Source organism: Apodemus sylvaticus, chromosome 9 (assembly GCF_947179515.1).
Source record: "Apodemus sylvaticus chromosome 9, mApoSyl1.1, whole genome shotgun sequence".
In the NCBI taxonomy this organism is placed as follows: domain Eukaryota; kingdom Metazoa; phylum Chordata; class Mammalia; order Rodentia; family Muridae; genus Apodemus; species Apodemus sylvaticus.
The window spans coordinates 108,989,847-109,009,942 of record NC_067480.1 but is presented as its reverse complement, the minus strand read 5'-3'; the positions used below and the strand labels follow the sequence as shown (position 1 = coordinate 109,009,942).

Below are 20,096 nucleotides of genomic sequence, written 5' to 3'. Positions count from 1 at the left end.
CCAAGCCAGCCATGGAGGATACTATCCAAGCAAAATCCCTGGACAAGGACCTGAAAACCACCCTGGCAGGTTTACTCTACTTAGCATCTCCTTGAAGTCTTTTAAGTGAAGCGTGTGTGTTTATTCAAATACCATGCAGTCAAGGATCATTTAGGATGGAAAGAAGTAAAAATCCCAGTTAGCCTCATGTTAGGATGTGGTGCTCTGACATTGGCTTGCTCTACCGGAACCCCGGGGCTGATCTGCTGGGGTTAGCGGTCCCGAGGGACGCAGTAGTAACTAAGGCAGCAGAAGTTTGAGCTGTTCTCCTGTGTTCCCTGCACCTCCCACAAGCCCTCCGCCTCTCTGCAGCTCCGCATCGCACTCTGCTTTCTTCTGATGTCATCCCCTCTCCCCCCACAGTTCCCATCAGCACCTTCTGTTTTTTTTTTTTTTTTTGCTGTTTTAGGAAATATTAGCTTTTCTATTTTGTGTGGAGTTTGAGGCCTACAGCTAATAAGGAAGCAGGCCTTTTAGTGCTTCACCCAGAATGGAGCATGGTCTGGAAATTTCTGGCATTAGAGCTGCTTTCTCATTGAGCTCGGGTCACAAGTAAGAACGAGTGTTCAAGTGTAGGTCAGAGTTCATGTCTCTGCAGTGAGAGGCTGGGCGGCTGGTTGTCTTGGCACTTTCTGAAAATCATACTGACTTCTGTGTGATAATTTCTTCAATGCAGATTCCTGGCTCTCCGTAAAACCGCCACGTTATGGTCAGTGTGCGCAGGGACCATATCGAGTGAAGATAGTGAACCAGACCTACTACCTCAGACGTGCAGCAGATTGTACAGGAGAGGCAAACATGCAGGGCGTGAAGGGGGCATATCTGGGTGTCACTGCATAGGCTGTCTGGCAGAGTCTGCAGGCCGAGCCTGCTCTTTATTAACCGTCAACTCTCTGTGCACAGGATTATCTCACCATCTTGAAAACAAATAAACGGATCTCATACAGTTCAGGGTGAGTGCGCACACTGTCACGAGATGCAGTCTTGAATGTGAGAGGACACTGGTGAACACACACAAACACACACAGACACAGACAGACAGACAGACAGACACACACACACACACACACACACACACACACACACACACGCCAGAAAAAGGGCAATCCAAACGCAGACGTGAAAGAATTCTTTGGACCTAGTATAGACGCTTGCATGATAAAAAAGACACCATTGAAAGAATAGGACGATTAAAGCTTACCATTGTTGTAAGAGCGAAAATTTCCTACAAATTTTATGTATTCGTAAGTTGGAAATTCCTTTGGGTTCAAGCTGCCTCTGAGAAGGTGGCAATAAAACTCTAAGTCGCTGTCAGCTGGGAGTTAGAGGGAGAGAAGAGAAAGGGAGAGGAGGGTTACACAGACTCCAGACTAAACACAGCACGCCTATGACTGACTCCACGCGTGGCCTGCGTGGTTTTCTGCACATGACGGACCAGTGGACCTGGCTTCTAGCTCTTTGAGCTCCGGGCCGTTCTCCCCGCAGCTCATCCATATTCCCTATTCTATACTTGGGCCCAATTAGTCAATCTGCTCACAGATGCCTGCGGTTGGTTATGTCGGCATCGATTAGTTCTGGTTGTTTTCACATGGCGTACTAAAATAAAGCTGCTCACACAGAGCCGCTCTCTCTAATTTCATCTTTCTTTTGCTTTGCTTTGAAGGGAAATCAGATGTACGACGGGACCAATTATGCATGGAAATGGACTGAGGCTTGAGCAAATGCAGACGCCGTTGCTGCTGCCTGCCACTGCGTATGCTCCGCTAGGGCGCGTGTGGTGAGACCCGCCTTCTATCTAGGTTGCCAAATATTTTGATATAAATCTCAAGCTTCCATAAAACCGCACATGTACGTAAATAACCAGAAGACAGTCACAGGAGGACAGAATATGGATTTCCGACCTAATAATTCAATTAGCAGTTGATCATCTGCGGCCACAGAGAGTTTACACTGCAGTGTTTCCTAAGATCGGCAGCCTGCTCCCTGAATGCCGCCCTATTTATCACGCTCATGTAAAAAGGCATCGCTTGTCATACATTCGAAGCACGTTATTATTCTGAAGCTATACTTTCAACTTCTCCACATAAAAGCTAAAATGTCTTACAGCACCCAAGTTCCAGTTTTAGCTTCAACTTAAAATATACCTCAAAGGATCTTGGAAATGTTTTGAGTCACGAGGAAAATTACTCTTAAAATTAGTCCTCCCTTCTTAATTCATTCTGACCTCCTTTCTCTAGCTGGAGCAAAATTCTTGTCTTCAGATCCAATAACAACTCCAAGAGGGCGGACTTACATTTTAGGAATTCTGGGGAGGGGGAATCCGTCACAAGCATATGGGAGGAAAGGATTTTATAAACTTCGGAATGTTCTTGCTCTGGAAGGAAATTTAACAAGTTCTGATCCATGACATCCGACTGCAAGAGAAAATAAAGAGACAAGGCATGCGCTCGACCGAGTGAACCTCAGAGCAAAGGCAGAGCCTCCGAGTTCTTGGCAGCTCAGAACGACTTCAGGGATGAGAGCTGAGGGCCACGTGGCCCGTGAAGACCCCTCGTGGACTCCTCCTCTGCACCTCAGAATTGCAGTGTAAAAGGTTTTGCAGGGGTTGGGGCTGTGGCTCAATGAGAGGGTGCTTGCTCAGAGTGCACAGGCCCTAGGCTTAACTGAAAATAAATTAACAAATAAAAGGCATCCCAGGGATGCCTATGTACGACCCTCTCAGTGGCCCAGGGGACCAGGAGGTGGACGGAGCAATGTGGCCAAAGGATTGGGAGGCTGTCTCTGGGATATGGCATGGCTATGGTACTCATGAGCTCACAACTGTGGTTATCTTCCCAAGACCTGTATGAGATGCCTGCTCTGTCCACATCCCATCCAGGAGCTTGGGGGGGGGCGTCCACACTCATTGAGGAGCTCTTGGCGATTAATGGTTGCTGGGGAGGGGAAGCCACTGTGTAGCCACTGGTAAGTTGCTCCTTTAAATAGCGCCTGTGCTCATATAGTCAACCTTGATTAAACTCATTGGGTCATACCAAAACAAGAAACGTCATGAAAGTAGAAGGGGGGCATATTGGTTAGAAGAAAAGGTTCCAGGGGAGTGGGAGGGAGGCGAGATGAGAGGGGTAACGAGAGGTGAAAAGGACCACGGTGCATTGTATACCAAGATCTTGAAGAATAAAACCATTGAAGGATTTTCAGATGCTCTTCAATATTTCCAGGAGATTGTTTAGGGTTCTCCTGTGGATACCATGATACAGTATTTTCACAGAATCTGGACTCAGATCATCTCTAATGGTCTCACAATGCCTGAGCAATATGTATGTATGTATGTATGTATGTATGTATGTATGTATGTATGTATGTATGCATATATACATATACATATGCATATACATGCATATACACATGCATATACATATACATACAGAGCTGTATCATTTAGAGACTAATGATGTGGAAAAGGTGTGTGCACATGATCAGGATGGGCAATGTTTTATTTCAAAATTTCCAACTTGCCACTGGTTGAGCCTGCTGTAGGCAAGAGGACTCTGCACTTGCTCACATGCCTAAGGCCTTTGTGAACTTAGGAAAAAAAACCCTCAAGTATTAGGTTGACATGTGTACAAAGAACCAACTTCTCTCCTTCTTTGGTGAGCCCTGTTTGCCAATACTCCTGTCTTCTGGCTAGAGACAGCGAGGGTAACGTGGAGCCCTGGGGAGAGTTCAATCACTTATTTAAGCAGCATGAAGAGAACGCAGAGTCCTTTGGACCTTTAGGTTGGCAAAACACTGCTCTTTATTTCTCACAGGTCCCTCAGTGACAGAGTTGCATTTTTCTTGGGTGCTCAGACAGTGGGAATACAAAATGAATACTACATACAGTCTAGGTACAACTTAGTCCTGTGAACTTTCGGGGATGTAACCAGAAGCGGGGACAGTCTTGATCTGGGACAGATAGCAGCAGTCAATATGGAATGCTGAACTCTTTATCAAGTGACCTCTGTGGCCGAGGCACAGCAGTTTGACCAGAAGGATGGGAGTTTCATCACAGCAATACAGATTCTAAGACAGGAGCTTGCAGTGAAGTCAGAAAAGCTGCACGCCCCGCCTCGCCTCCCTCCTTCTTCTTTTTCATGAGAAAACATTTTTTTAATTCAATATATTTTTTATTTACATTCCAAATGATTTCCCCTTTTCAGGCCCCCCACTCCCCGAAAGCCTCCCTCCTCCTTATTTCCCCTTAGTGAACACATCCAGTCCCATCTCTCACACCATTTATATAGACACTTAAGCTCGAATCCCCGCTGCATTCTTTCAAGTCCACAGGTCAAACCTTCCATGAACCACTCAGACTCCCCAGACCACAGAGCCAAAGATCTTAATCCAGACATCTTAATCCCATCATGTCCTCTTCACATTTAGGGTCCTCATCTCTATAAATGGTACTGCCAATTGGTCACCAGGTCACTAGGTGCACCTCATAGGTAGGAGGCATTCAGATCCTTGTCTCCCCCTCACACCTTCACTACCACACCCAGACAGTCTCTGTCTTGGAGTTTTTATTGCTGTGATGAAACACCATGACCAAAATCAAGCTAAAGAGGAAAAGGTTTATCTGGCTTATACTTCCATATTATGTTGCTCTTTGAAAGTCAGGACAGGAACTCGGACAGGCTAGGCACCCGGAGGCAGGAGCTGAAGCAGAGGCCACAGAGGAGTGCTGCTTCCTGGCTTACACCCCATGGCTTGTTCAACCTGCTTCCTATAGAACCCAGGGCCACCTGCCCAGGGGTGGCCTCACCCCCCGAGTGATCTGCACCCTCTTCCATAAATCATTAATCAAGATGTGCTCCCTCTCATCTGCCTACAGGCCAGCCTGATGGAGGCAACTGAGGTGCCTGTTCCCAGACAACTCTAGCTGTGTGGCGTGGCCAAACAAGCAGCAACAAAACCCAACCGCCCAGGACAGTATCTGTGGGCTGATTGGCTTCATTCACTGTAATTCTCTCATTTCATTTTTTTTTCTGTTGCTACTATATTTGTTTGTTTGTTTGTTTGTTTGTTTGTTTTACCCCTGTCCACATCACCTTTATCTCTTACCTGAGTATTAATGTAGACATAATGGGCTTCCCATCCTAATGCTGGTCCTTGTCCAGTAGGCCTCCTAGCAGCCAGAATGGGCCCTAAATCATATCAGTCATCACATGTTTAGAACTACCCCATGCATTTGCCCTGCCCTAGGAACAGAGGCTCAACTCACCACAGGTTTTAGCTGTGCACACTTTACCTGCCCTCTGCCCATTCTCTGCACTACGTACTTTCCTAGTATTCCTTCCTCCCACGTGTCAGGTTCCTCTGGCTTTCCTCTGGCCCGGTACACCACCTCCGATAACACTGCTATGTTGCCTTGTTGTTGGTGGTTTAAGGGACTGTGAGGACAGCCCCTCTGCTGGGTCACCAGTACACCTCTGTGTCACAGCAAGGCTCACAGGAGCCCCAAAGACGGTTTATACATTGGCCCTGTCTGCCTCACAAGCTACACTTTTCTCAGATGCAAAAAAGAGGAAAGGCAAGGACTAAATGAGGTCATTAGCCTATACTGCTGTATACCAAAGCATATACAGCAATCACTCCATAAATTCTAGGTGTACTGAACCAGCACTTAGGAAATGCATATAGATACAACAGTCCTCCACTGATATTTCCTTGCTTATACACCTGCAGACCGGTGTCTCCTTCCTTGCCTGTATCTATAGGATCCTCAGTCTGTTCAGCGCTGTGTGCCTGATCTCCAGCATGTTATGTGGACCAGGTGGATGGCCAGCCCCTTGAGAGAAGATTAGAAACATAAGCGTCCAGAGAACCCTCAGTATGAGTTCTGATTTCAGAGAAAGTGCCAGGCAGCCTCTAAGGGAACAATGCAGAAGAAGGACTCATTAGCTGGAGTCTGAGAGAAGGATGGAGTTTGGGAGTGGAAGGGAACTCCAGGAAGAAGTCAACACACACACACACACACACACACACACACACACACACACACACACACACACGGCTACCAGAGGGTAGGATCAGGAAGGGCAGGGAGCTATGGGACAGGAGTCTGCAAAGGGAAGACTTAGAATTTTCAGTTTGGATTTTTTCCTGGCCCAGAAGTATGTGGTCTACTCCTTTTTCTAGAGATGTCACATGGTGGCAGGAAGCTATTGCCCGGCTTAGACACACAATCAGGACAGATTCCAGAGTGTCCTAGGACATGGTTCCAAGGTCCATATAAGTGTTTCTGGCTTATTGGTTATATAGCTGATAGACAGGCTCACCAGGATTGTACCCTGTTATCATTTGAAGAACATCTTGCAATTTAAAGAGATCCCACTTACAATCTAGAGAGTGGGACACCAAAAAAAAAAAATCAGGTTAGAGATGTTCAGACCGTGAACAGAAGCCAGGAAGGGAACAGAGGAGGGTCAGGGGCCAGACACTTAATTCACTGCTAAACTCCAACCAGTACTCCTGAGGGCTCCTGGATGCCAGACTCTAACAGGCAAGCCCCCCTCCCTGTGGAGCCAGCCCTTTGCTGGCTGACTGGGAATGAGGAAAGGAAGGGCTTGTGTGGCTAACACTGGAGGCCTGAATTCTCCCCGCTCCGGACAGACTCTGCTGAGCCCCTACCAGCCAGGGCATCGCTTATGCTCGCCTTTCACCGTCTTCCCTCTGGTGCGCATGACTTTATTTTAAGCCAGTTCCCGCTAGCATTTTTAGTGTATGACTAATGCTCACACATGACAGTAGCCTTTCTTCCTTAAAGATATTTCAGACTCTTCAAAACCCCAACGTCACTCCACTGTTCTTTCTTTAAGGGTTTCATTTAAGTCCTTCCCCCAGGGTGGGTACAACAGAGTGAAGAGAGAGGCCCTTGGCCTAGGTTCTTCTGTGAAGGAGCAATGGTTAGAACGCTGTGGTGCACAAAGATGGATGTCTGTGTAGAACAGAGGTGAATGGCTAGGGATAGGCTAAGAGGGGTATATGGAGGTTCTGAGGTTCTGGTAGGTTCAGTGCTGCTCTTAGATATTACATGCATTTGCTACCTGTTTTACTGTGATGACATTTTAAGTGCTAAAGACTGCCATTGGTGAGGGTAATTTGAAAATTTAAACCCCAGTGCTGAAGGAAGAGCAAATTACATCAGCAACGGAACCATTTCTTGAACGATCTGAGCTCTGCTGTTAAAAATAATAGAAATTACAGAGGGGAAGGAGGGACCACGCCCTTGCAACCATCCTCCAGTCCGATGGACCCTCAGTAGCACCCCTTCCATGTAGGAGGCAGGAGGTGGGAGGGGCTCTCTCCCACTGTTGATAGGCCTTGCACTGATTACCCAGGAGTTAGCCCCTCTTGGGACTTCCCTGGCAAGGCCTCCCCTGAGCTCCACAGTGTGTTGTTCTCAGGCCTCTCTCTGTTAAACCTCAAGTCTGAGGATGAGCTGAGACTTCTGTGAACACAGAAAACCTCTCATGCTTGAGAAAGAACATTAGTTCAATGGTATCCGGTCAAGAGTGCCTGTATACAAAGCAACTTCAAGATGGCTGGCGTCTGCAAGTGGCCTGGGTGGAGGAGAATCAGCTCTAGAATGTCCCTAAAGGGCTGTGGCAGTTTCAGCTGAAGCTGTGTACTGGTTACAGGTAAAGGAAACAGTCTGGGAGGTCCCAGTGTTGTTTCATATTGAGAAGAGATGTCACAGGCTCAGGGAAATCCTAAAGCCCTCAACCTAGGCAAAGGCAATGGCCAATTAGAGACATAACATGATTATCATATGAGATATTCAGATTGAGCTGAGACTTGAATCAAGCTCATGATGGACCGGACAGTCAAGCTCCCAAAAGACAGGAATCCCCTGTGAGCGTGGTTCAGGAAAAGAACAGCTAACTATAAAAAGTGGCCAACGCAAAGGAAAGATACCTCTGTTCACCAAGATAACCTAAAGATGGGGAAAGGTAAGTCACATGGAGAGACAGTATTTACAATCTTGCCACCTATGCTAAAAGACCCCAGAGTGAGGCTCAGTGTGCAGTCTTGGCATTGGGAAGTTGGGACAGGCCTAACCGTGAGGACCTGTCCCAATGGACCTCTTGTCAGTGGACCAGGCACAGCTCCTGTTTGGACCTGAGTGGAGGGTTTGGAAGTTAGAAGTATTCAAAGAAGCTCACTAGGATTCGGGTGCATGCCCCCATCTTTACTATGAAGCCAGTCCCTATCTCTGTATATGAGGGCGACCCCCATGCCCTTAGGGTATAGTGTTCTCTTCCCCTGGGTTCAGAGCACATGTAACTCATGTCCTGCTGCCAACCTCTTCAATCTAGTGCCAGGTGCCAAATGTTGGCCTCAGACATCACCACTATACCAGGATGGGGTGAATAACAGGTAATCAAAACATGATTGCTGGGAACCAGCGTCTAGACCATGATGAGAGTGCCTGCCACCTGTTACAGGGCAAGTCTCTCTATGCCCAGGTCATCAGGCTCTCGTGGTGAGCTGCTGGGTTACCTCACTGGCTTTATGTCTGCTCTAATGATCCCGCTTATATGAAGATGAGTAAAAAATCACCACAGCTTGAATATCTCTGATCCAAAAAGTCCAAAGTCAGGAACCTTGAGATTAAAAAAAATATTTTATGTGTATGCGTATTTTCTGTGCACCAATTGTGTGCAGTGCCCACCGAGGCCAGCAAAGGACACTGGGTCTCTTAGAACTAGAATTACAAAAGGTTGTGAGCTGCCACATGAGTGCTAGGAACTGGGTCCTAGTGCTCCTCACTGCTGCGTTGTATCTTTAACCCCCAACCTTTTAGGAAAATACCAGGGAACATTGTGTAACACATGAAATGACTTAAAATACTTCCTAAGGCTTTCCTCAGGCTACGAATGCCAGGTGTGTACAAAGCATAGATGTATCTTTTTGTTTAGATTTGAGTCCTTTCTCAAGGTATTTCATTATGCAAATACAGAGGCATAAGGAAATTTATGCAAAAGAACAAAAAAAGTTGGTCGGGGAGGGAGATAGCCTACATCGAAATGTTGTTTGCTCTAAACATTTAGGGTATGAAATTCTTAACCTCTACTAAATTATAGGTCAGCAAATAATTCGGCATTAATAAAACTGCAAAGAAGAACAAGCAAGCAGTTATTTGCAAACTTAGGAAGACAGTTGTCTGCAGGCAGAGGTGGGACACGGTGAGAGTGCAGCAGGTGGGCCTCCCATGTTCTCAGGTCTGTTCTAGCTGGTAACCTCAGGGATATTTGTTTTTAATCTCAAGAGAATGGCCTCAGTGATGGATGGTTTACTTGCACGTTCTGGATCTTTTAGTCATTAGTTTAAATATGAGTTTAAATAAGTATCTATCTATCTATCTATAGATAGATACATAAACATACACACACATATATAATGTGTATGTTTTATATATCAATATATATCATACACAAATATATATAGACACACACATATACATACATGCATGTGCCTGCACACACACACACACACACACACACACACACACACACTTATTTTGGAGGCCTGGACTTGCAGTCCATGATTAGCCTCAGGTTGCATTCACATGTCTTAGGGCTCTGCCTTGAAGCCTTCTGATGACATGGCCTGAAGGTAGGCGTGTCCTGTAGGTGAGTGGAGGGGGAGCATTTCCTGGAGAGCCTGCTGGCCTTGACCTTGATGCTGTATTTCACCTTAACATGAGCCAGAGTCTGTTCCCTTCCTTTTATGTGACTGGCTTTCCTACTGTGAACCTCGAGGGAAGTTGCCCACATATTTCAGGATACATTGTTCTTAATGGAGCTCTTATCTGGAGAACTAACTCTCATGAAAGTATTTTTCAGCCTATAGGTGTTTGTAATCTTAGCTTCTTTGGGGGTGGGGCAGAGGCTTGGGATATCTGCTTGTTTACCTTTCTCTCTTCTGCACATGCCTCCTTGACAAGCGGCGTGTATGCAGTCACTCCCGAAGAACAAGCTCCTTTATGAAGCTGGTGTCTTGTTCATAGACACTGAGACAAAGTCTCATGCTCAGGGCTGGGGACAAGATTTCCATCTTCAGAGAGCACCAGAACCTAGTGCCTTGGCAAACACCACATTTGCAAACAAACCAGAAAAGGGAACCAGGCTGGTAGCTTAAAAGAAAAAATCCAAACAGGTTCTTCCATAGCCAGACTATTTCCTGAACTGCGTCCTCTGTGTACAGTCTGCGTTCCCAGCACTTCTCCTGAATGTCTGCATCCCACCACAGAAGCTCCCGGTAGACCTGAGCTCCCAGAAATGTGTGCATGTATACATACACATACATGCACCTGAAAACACACATACCACACACACACTGACACATACAGACACACACATGCACATCCACATACCACACACACAGATACACACAGACGTACACACAGAAACACACATATGCACATGCACATACCACAAACACAGACACACACACATCAACATACCACACAGACACACAGACACACACATGCACATACCACACAGATACACAGATATACACATGCACATACCACACAGATACACAGACATACATAGACACACAAAAACCACAAAACCATGCACCTGCACCTGCACACACATGCACACACAGACACACATGCAGATGCATACATATGCATACACACAGACACCCACACACATGCACACACCCTTCCATCTCTGCGTAGATAGCATGAATTCATTCTAGACACCAAGAAAGGCCAAGTATTTTGATATCAACACTACTAAAACATCCATGTAAAGTTTTTTCTTCCTTCCTTCCTTCCTTCCTTCCTTCCTTCCTTCCTTCCTTCTTTCCTTCCTTCCTTTTTTTCTTTGCCATACTGAAAACAACAAATTCTCTGATGTTTTATCAGGAACTCGCTATATGAGAATCTATCAGGAACTTCATCTCATGAAGAAGCAGAAAACAGAGCTTTAATCTCACTCACTCTTAGGAAGAATTCTGGTGGAATTCTCTCCAATTCAGCCATAGAGGAGACTCTGGGATTCGACCTGGATGTGGCAGGGACTATACTTGACCTCTCTGTACTTCTGTTTTCTCATCTGTGCTCAGGATTATTGACCTTCATGACTTCATACTGTAAGGATCAATAAGAACAGCAAGAGACTGTTCCAACTGCTTTACAGATAGCGATGCCTGGAAACGTGGCACACAGCAAGTAGGTGTTCAGTAAGTGTGTGCTCCTGACAGTTTAACAGTGGAAGTTCTCAGACTGAAGCCCTGAGGAAAGCTCACAACCACAGGGCCTCTGCAAACACGGAACACTCTGCAGACTGACCCTGGTCTTGTGCCAGGAAGTAGGGAAATTAAAGACAAATTAACCAAAAGAATTCCAAGCTGCAACCCAAATCCTTGGCACCAGGAACACAATGGAAGTGAAGTGGTGACCGATTTGGGCTCGGCATAGTGGCACCTGCTTCATTTCTACCCCTGCTCCACCCTCGCTGTCTGGGCCCCCAGGTTTTCCTCACCTGTAAGTTGGAAGCAATAGAGGAATGATTTCCAGAAGGAACATCTTAATGCTCACGGAACCAGCAAAATTCCTGCTCTTAAAAGCCCTTGTCCACCCCGCTTGTACAGGAAGCGCCCTGGAAAGCCAGAGAACAGACACTAACCACAAATCTTTCAGATCATCCATCCAGGGGGCTCAGCCCTACTGGGGCCTTATTGTGTGTAAGTCAAGGTGTGAGTCTAGGCTACAGATGGCTGCCTAGTAACCACACACAAGGGTCTGACCATGCCAGGGTGAAGCCATCTCTGGCTCATCCAGTTAAAACATGATTTCGCAAGGTGGACCTGAACGCCTCCAAAATTTCAAGTCGGAAAAATTGGTTCCTAAGTTCTCTCTGTCACATATAGCAACTGGGTCATCAGATACTCATGAGAGTATAACGCAGAAGAGCGTTTCCCCAGACAGCTCCAGGCTCTGGTGCTCCTTCCCAGCCAGAAAGCAGGTCTCACTTGGTTGGCTTTGGTCAGGGCCCATCGCTGCGCACTCTTTTCCACTCAAAGCAAAATAGAAACTCTTCCCAAAGAGACACCTCATCTCCCTCCTTCTCTTTAGCTATCCTTAGATGAGTCCCAAGAAGTCATGATGAAGAAAGCACGGTCACTTCTGCACTGTCGCCATCCTCTACACTGAGGCAAAGAGCAAGGTGTGGGTGCACCTTGGCATCCTTTAAGACCAGAAGGAACCTCTTCCATCAGCTGTCCCAAGAAGAGACACCCACATGCCCATCCCAATCTGGCATCAGGGAACAGCGATACTCATGATGCCATGGGAAGGTACCTACCTGGAAAGGTCAAAACTGCCGTTTAGACCTAAGATGCTGGCACAGCAGAAGAACCCAAGTAGTGATAGCTCTGTAGGAATAGAGACCATCTGCAAAGGCAGTGGGCTGGGAAGAACGAATAGGCCAGGGTGATGTAGAAGAAGCCCTGACCACCAGCAGAGGAGGGCTTTTTCATCACAAGACAGAAGCTGCCCATGGAGAAAGGTCATGCCGCTTCCTGACCTGGCATGGCTTTGAAGAGAGGACCACAGTTTTCTAGCATCATGCTGACCCAGGTTTACCTTTGGCTTAATCCAGGGCAAGCTGCTCCCTGCCTTGTCACATAAACCAGAGGCCTAACCTTCTGAACACAAGGGTTAGGAGTGGGATGGTTGGTTCTGTCAGACTGATTAGGAGGACCAAGAAGAGGACATTTACCCACCACTAACAAGCATCGCTCCTAGTGGATCTGATGTTTCGAGCCAAGTTCTGTGGGAACCAATGATGGCAAGGCAAGAAATGGGTTGCTGGGCAAAGGCTCATGTTTTCCTTGAGGGTGGGCCTTCTTCTAGCCTGGTGGAGACCTGCGAGTGACTTCGTGTTGAGCTACTGTCCCCAGGGAGCCATCAAGGCTTATAGAGAAGAGAGAGAGAAAAAAGGCAGGAGAAAAGAAGGATTAAGGGAGGGAGAAGGGACAGGGGGCCTGCTACCACCCATACCTGAGCACCCGTGGGCACAGATCTAGCCCTCTCCTTCCCAACCTGGCAGTCCCTACTTATTCCCCAAGGCCTCGCAACACTGTTTCAACTATGTCTTGTTACAATGTTTCAATTTCCAGGAAGCAAGACTGCTGAGAAGTGCTCAGTGTGACTGGTGAACCTACTTGCAATCTCATACATGTCTCCAGCAAGCTCCAAACCATATTCTACATAGGCCATCTGTTTCCCTTTCTTTAATCAGATCTCAGTTGACCAGGAACATCTGCTGTCTTCTGAGCTCTGCTAACAGCACGGAGAAACGCTTCTGAGTCCCATCCCTACTTGGGTTCTGGCCCCGAAGAGGTCACGGTTCCAGCCTGTTTCAGGGTGATCCATGCCTTCTCCTAGAAGCTCTTCATCTGCCACAGGAACTTGAGTTTGGCCTGGTTTGGTTCTGCAGAACTTGGACACACTTTAAGTCTCCACGCACCTTCTCCTCACACACAGCTCCCCCATACCTGCAGCACTCTATACACCCATCCAGGAAATAAGAAATCATGCACAGATAAAGGCCGCTGGGGCAGAAACTCACCGGTAAATGTCCAAGGAGAGGCGTGATACTGTCGGACACATAGATGATGCTGCCGTCTGTTGTCACGACGATGACGAAGCCATCTAATGCCTGGGGGAAATGCGACATTTGAGAGCTCCTTAGGGACGCTTTTGTGAAGGAGCAAGTGACTAAAGCAAAGGGTCCATTTCTTCCCTTGTGACACTGACTTTGTTTTGCAATCCTCAGACCATCTCCATGAAATCACCTTACAGTTCTCTCCTGCCTCACACACAGGATGGCTCTACATAATTTGTTTAGCTCAGGCAAAGCACTTGCAAAAAAGCCCTGTGGGCTCAGAGACAAAGTCAACCTGTTGGTATCATCAAATGAAGTGCAGCCGTGGAAATTGCTTAAGTAGGTTTAATGGCAGTCGTGCAACTGAGATGAAGCAGAAATACCATCATTACCACTCCAAGGCACCAGCGGCAGCATGCCACAGTCCCCAGCCCCTGCCTCAGGAGTAAAATGTTTGCTGCAAAATACAGAGAAAGAGATGTTTTATAAAGAGAAACATGTGCCTGCAGGCCAAAGCAGACCTCTGTGGGAAGGCGAATTCCTGAGCGTGTGAAGGTCTGAGTGAGGATGTGTGGTTGACATCACAAGGCAAAGTCTTCCCTTCTGATCCCTGTGTACAGAGTGTGTGTAGAAATTGTCCGCTGTAGCCACAGCTCTACCCTCAGTGGGTGCTCACAGCCTGAAGACAGCTCTCCTGCAGAGACGGCTCCCACCAAGATTAGCTAAACCCACCTCTTTGTTGAGCTGTGTGCAGTAACCCTGCCCCCACTCAGCTGTATAATAAAATGGCGTGCTATAGCTTCTCCATTGGAGAGCCCAGGCCACCCAATCCCAGCTTTTCTGGCCACACGTCATTTGTGTGTCTTTCCTTCATTCCTTTGCTGGTTCAGTCAGATCCATCCCTGGAGCCTGGCTGGGTGTGGCAGACCTCCCTCCACATCCATTGCCACTTTTGAGTCATAGCACACGATAGCACATGAGCAGAGAATGTGAAGTTCTTTGCTCACGCATTCAGTTCCTTCTAGCTCTAGAAGGGACTATCTACTTTAGGGTGCCGTGGGGGTATTCGGCTGTGATCCTAGCGCTTGGGAGGCCAAGGCACCAGGACAGTGAAACTAGTTTCTGATCCCTACCTGCTCCAAAAGGAACATTCACTGTATTCTACAAAGCTGGGTGGGAGTGGGGGCTTTGTAACTAACTCACCTGGGCACAAGGGTTTCCAAATGTCTAAAAATTGCAGGCATACAAAAGCACCTATATTCTCTAGTAGGAGCCCTGCCTCGGCTGTGAGTGGATAGTTGTGGGTCACACTCCCTCCCTGGGTAGAGTGGATAGCTGTGGACTGCTCTCCCTCACTGGGTAGAGCTTCCTCGGGGTCAGTTTTGAAATGTACTTAGATTTGGCTGTGGGTGTTTATAATGCTTTCAACAACTCAAAGTTGATTTCTAAAACTCTGTCATTCAGCAAAGAAGGGGTCACACTGGCAACTGGCGATCTGGGGAGCCTGGAGAGACAGACTGAATGGAAACAAGGGTCACCTCACTAGAACATAAGCCATTGAGGGAATGCTACCTAGGTCAGGGGATACACACGGCAAACTTGCCACTGCTGTCACACTGGCTGCATCTTTGAAACAGCATCGTTTCCAAATCTGTTTCTCACTTTGCGGACGGGGCAAAGCAGAGCTTAGAAGGGTCTGGAGACATTCTGCATGGCTTCTCCTAGGTCCTCCCAAGGTGCTGGTGAGAATCTACTCCCACACAGGGATATTCCCTCCGTGCAGTCAGCAGGACAAGCCTGTGTGTGGGACAGCAGAGGCCAGGACAGTGCACGGAGTGTGCACGCGGCTGGGGTTCCCCCCACCCCTTCGGGGCTCTTTGCCCTGTACTCGGTGGGTTGTTTGATATGCCACGGGGGTTTCTTTTCTGGCTGTTTTGTTTTGTGTTCTGTGCGTGTGTGCATAGGGATGTCTTTCCTTAGTTTTGGAAAGTTCTCTTCTATGATTTTTTCAAAGATTTGGCTGTCACTGACTTCTATATCTATGCCTATATTCGAAAGGTTTGGTTTTCCACGGCGCCCTTCATTCCCCACGAGTTCCTTTCTTGTGTTTTAACTCCCCCTCCCCTCTCAATGTCTTTGCTCCTGTGCTGCGGTTCCTCTAGCTTCAGGTTCAGATATTCCGTCTTCTCTCGGATCCACTCTACTTGTGAGGCATTCCCTCGAGTTTCTCACTGGGCTGCTGGGTTTTCCCGTTCAGGCGCTGTTTCAGCCCTGTTACCTTTCTTCGATGTTTCTCTTTATTGAATTCCGTTTTCAAATTCCGTTTTCAAATCCCGCAGCGCAGCGTCTCCGCCATCCCACGCAGCCTCCTGTTGGTGTTGGTGTCACTCAGGTTAGCAAGTTCTAAGTTTACCGAGCTGTTTCTCTGTGCCTTAAACTCTTGGTTCTTCAGTGAAGTAAAGGATTGTTCTTTATGCTTTCTGTCCAACTCTCATCAGAGGGTGTTCGGATTGGATTCGAGGTGGGACTGACTGTCCTCATCTTTCATAGTTTGCTTTTTTGGAATGAGACTGGACATGTCGATTTCTTTTACTAATTGTGTCTAGTGTGGACATAACAGGCCGGGCTGGGTCTTGGGGTTGGATGTGGTACCAGTGAGATGAAGTTTGGTGGACATAGGAGGGTGGGCTGGTATGCAGGATGTGAGTCACGTGACCACCTCTTTACCCCCCCTCATTTGTTTTATTGATGTAAAGCCATTCTGAGTAGGGTGAGACAGAATCTTTAATCTTTAAAGAAGTTTTAATTTGCATTTTCCTGATGGCTAAGGATGTTGAAGACCTTTAAGAAATATTTATTGGCCAGTTATGTTTCTACTTTTGAAAACTGTCTGTTGATTGACAAAATTTTTTGGTGTTTGATTTCTCTTTATATATTCTAGACTTTAACCTCCTACCTGAGGGACAGCTGATGGGAGACCTCCCCCATCCTGTAGGCTCTGTGCTTGCTCTGTGCTTGAATTTAAAAGTTTCAGTGTGCAGAAGCTTTTAAATTTCACATTGTCTCACTTATAGGCACTTAAAGGTGTTTCTCGTGGGGGGGGGGTGTTCTCAGGAATTCTCGCCTTTGCCTCTATCTCAAGACTTTGCCTCTAGCATCTCAGGCCTTACAAAGGTCTTTGATTCATGTTGAGTTGACTTTTGTATAGCACATCTCTTAAGGGAATCCCATCCTTTCAAGTTACCTCAACCTTGGGATATCTGGCAATGTCTGTGAATATTTGGGGCTGTTGCTACTGGAGCTTGACGGTAGTATATAGCAAGGAGAGGCAGGGGATGCTGAAAAATATCCCACACAGGGCATCACAGAAAGATTAAGTATGTAACTCCTGTCATTCTGCACTGAGATGCTCTGGATTAGATTTGTGAGTTATGGTGAAAAAAAAAACCAAAAAAAAACAGCACAGCCTTGTGACTTCAGCCACCCCCACCCAGCTAGTCTGATAAATTGTTTTCCCTTTTTTCTTTTTTTCTTTTTTGGTTTTTCAAGACAGGGTTTCTCTATGTAGCCCTGGCTGTCCTGGAACTTACTCTGTAGACCAGGCTGGCCTTCAACTCAGAAATCCGCCTGCCTCAGCCTCCCAGAGTGCTGGGATTACAGATGTGAGCTACCACTGCCCGCCCCCCCCCCTTTTTTTTGCTGGATATCAGTCTTTATATATATATATATATATATATATATATATATATATATATATATATATAATTTATTTTCTATATTCTTTGTTTACAATCCAAAAGCTTTCCCTTTCCCAGTCCCCCCCCCCCCATATGTTCCTTAAGTCCTCTTCTCTCCATCCATTCTCCTATCTTTCCCCCTCCCTTTTCTCTGTCCTGGTACTCCCCTACAATGCTGGATCAAGCCTTTCCAGGATTAGGGCCCTCTTCTTCCTTCTTCATGGGAATCATTTGATATGTTAATTGTATCTTCAGTATTCAGAGCTTCAGGGCTAATTAATATCCACTTATCAACGATTGCATTCCATGTGTATTCTTTTGTGATTGCGTTACCTCGCTTAGGGTGATATTTTCCAGTTTCAACCATTTGCCTAAAAAATTCATGAATTCATTGTTTTTAATTGCTGAATAGTACTCCATTGTGTATATATACCACATTTTCTGTATCCATTCCTCCACTGAGGGATATCTGGGTTCTTTCCAGCTTCTGGCTATTATAAATAAGGCTGCTATGAACATAGTGGAGCATGTGTCCTTATTGCATGCTGGGGAATCCTCTGGGTATATGCCCAGGAGAGGTATAGCAGGGTCCTCCGGAAGTGTCATGTCCAGTTTTCTTAGGAACCACCAGACTGATTTCCATAGTGGTTGTAACCATCTTACAATCCCACCAGCAGTGAAGGAGTGTTCCTCTTTCTCCACATCCTTGCCAACACCTGCTGTCTCCTGAGTTTTTAACCTTAGCCATTCTGACTGGTGTGAGGTGAAATCTCAGGGTTGTTTTGATTTGCATTTCCCTAATGGCTAATGATGTTGAGCATTTCTTAAGGTGCTTCTCGGTCATCCAAATTTCTTCAGGTGAAAATACTTTGTTTAGCTCTGTACCCCATTTTTAATAGGGTTATTTGGTTCCCTGGGGTCTAACTTCTTGAGTTCTTTGTATATATTGGATATTAGCCCTCTATTGGATGTAGTATTGGTAAAGATCTTTTCCCAATTTGTTGGTTGCTATTTTGTCCTTTTGACGGTGTCCTTTGCCTTACAGAAACTTTGTAATTTTATGAGATCCCATTTGTCAATTCTTGATCTTAGAGCATAAGATATTGGTGTTCTGTTCAGGAACTTTTCCCCTGTGCCTATGTCCTCAAGGGTTTCCCCCAGTTTCTTTTCTATTAGTTTCAGTGTGACTGCTTTTATTTGGAGGTCCTTGATCCACTTGGAGTTGAGCTTAGTACAAGGAGATAAGAATGGATCAATTCGCATTCTCCTGCATGCTGACCTCCAGTTAAACCAGCACCATTTGTTGAAAAGGCTATCTTTTTTCCACTGGATGTTTTCAGCTCCTTTGTTGAAGATCAAGTGACCATAGGTATGTGGATTCATTTCTGGGTCTTCAATTCTATTCTACTGGTCCACTTGCCTGTCACTGTGCCAATACCATGCAGTTTTTAACACTATTGCTCTGTAGTATTGCTTGAGGTCTGGGATACTAATTCCCCCAGAAGTTCTTTTGCTGTGGAGAATAGTTTTAGCTATCCTGGGTTTTTTGTTATTCCAAATAAATTTGAGAATTGCTTTTTCTAACTCTGTGAAGAACTGAGTTGGGATTTTGACAGGGATTGCATTGAATCTATAGATTGCTTTTGGCAAGATGGCCATTTTAACTATATTAATCCTGCCAATCCACGAGCATGGAAGATTTTTCCATTTTCTGAGGTCTTCTTCAATTTCCTTCTTCAGTGATCTGAAGTTCTTGTCATATAGATTTTTCAATTGTTTGGTTAGAGTCACACCAAGATACTTCGTATTGTTTGTGGCTGTTGTGAAGAGTATCATTTCCCTAACTTCTTTCTCAGCCTGCTTATCCTTTGAGTATAGGAAGGCAACTGATTTGCTTGAGTTGATTTTATAACCTGCCACTTTGCTGAAGTTGTTTATCAGCTGTAGGAGTTCTCTGGTGGAGTTTTTGGGTCACTTAAGTATACTATCATGTCATCTGCAAATAGTGATAATTTTACTTCTTCCTTTCCAATTTGTATCCCTTTGACCTCCTTATGTTGTCTAATTGCTCTAGCTAGAACTTCAAGTACTTTATTGAAAAGATATGGAGAGAGAGGGCAACCTTGTCTAGTACCTGATTTTAGTGGGATTGCTTCAAGTTTCTCTCCATTTAGTTTGATATTGGCTACCTGTTTGCTGTATATTGCTTTAACTATGTTTAGATATGGGCCTTGAATTCCTGTTCTTTCCAAGACTTTTAGCATGAAAGGATGCTGAATTTTGTCAAATGCCTTTTCAGCATCTAATGAAATGATCATATGGTTTTTTTCTTTGAGTTTATGTAGTGGATTGCATTGATGGATTTCCTTATATTGAACCATCCCTGCATCCCTGGGATGAAGCCCACTTGATCATGGTGGATGATCGTTTTGATGTGTTCTTGGATTCGGTTGGCAAGGATTTTATTGAGTATTTTTGCATCGATATTCATAAGGGAAATTGGCCTGAAGTTCTCTTTCTTTGTTGGATCTTTGTGTGGTTTTGGTATCAGTGTAGTTGTGGCTTTGTAGAACGAAGTAGTGTTCCTTCTGTTTCTATTTTGTGGAACAGTTTGAAGAGTATTGGTGTTAGGTCTTCTTTGAAGGTCTGATAGAAT

General features: G+C 45.9%; 1 protein-coding gene across 2 annotated transcripts in view; it reads right to left on the bottom strand.

Moving 5' to 3' along the window:
• The window catches only part of Npas2 (neuronal PAS domain protein 2), a 184,506-nt gene that overhangs the window by 46,095 nt on the left and 118,315 nt on the right, over positions 1-20,096 (bottom strand). For both annotated transcript variants that reach the window (XM_052193327.1, XM_052193328.1), the window contains exons 5-7: positions 13,668-13,757; positions 2,333-2,453; positions 1,241-1,354 (exon numbers count right to left, since the gene is read on the bottom strand). In XM_052193327.1, the coding sequence (XP_052049287.1) occupies positions 1,241-1,354; positions 2,333-2,453; positions 13,668-13,757 (325 nt within the window). The remainder of the gene's footprint in view (positions 1-1,240; positions 1,355-2,332; positions 2,454-13,667; positions 13,758-20,096) is intronic.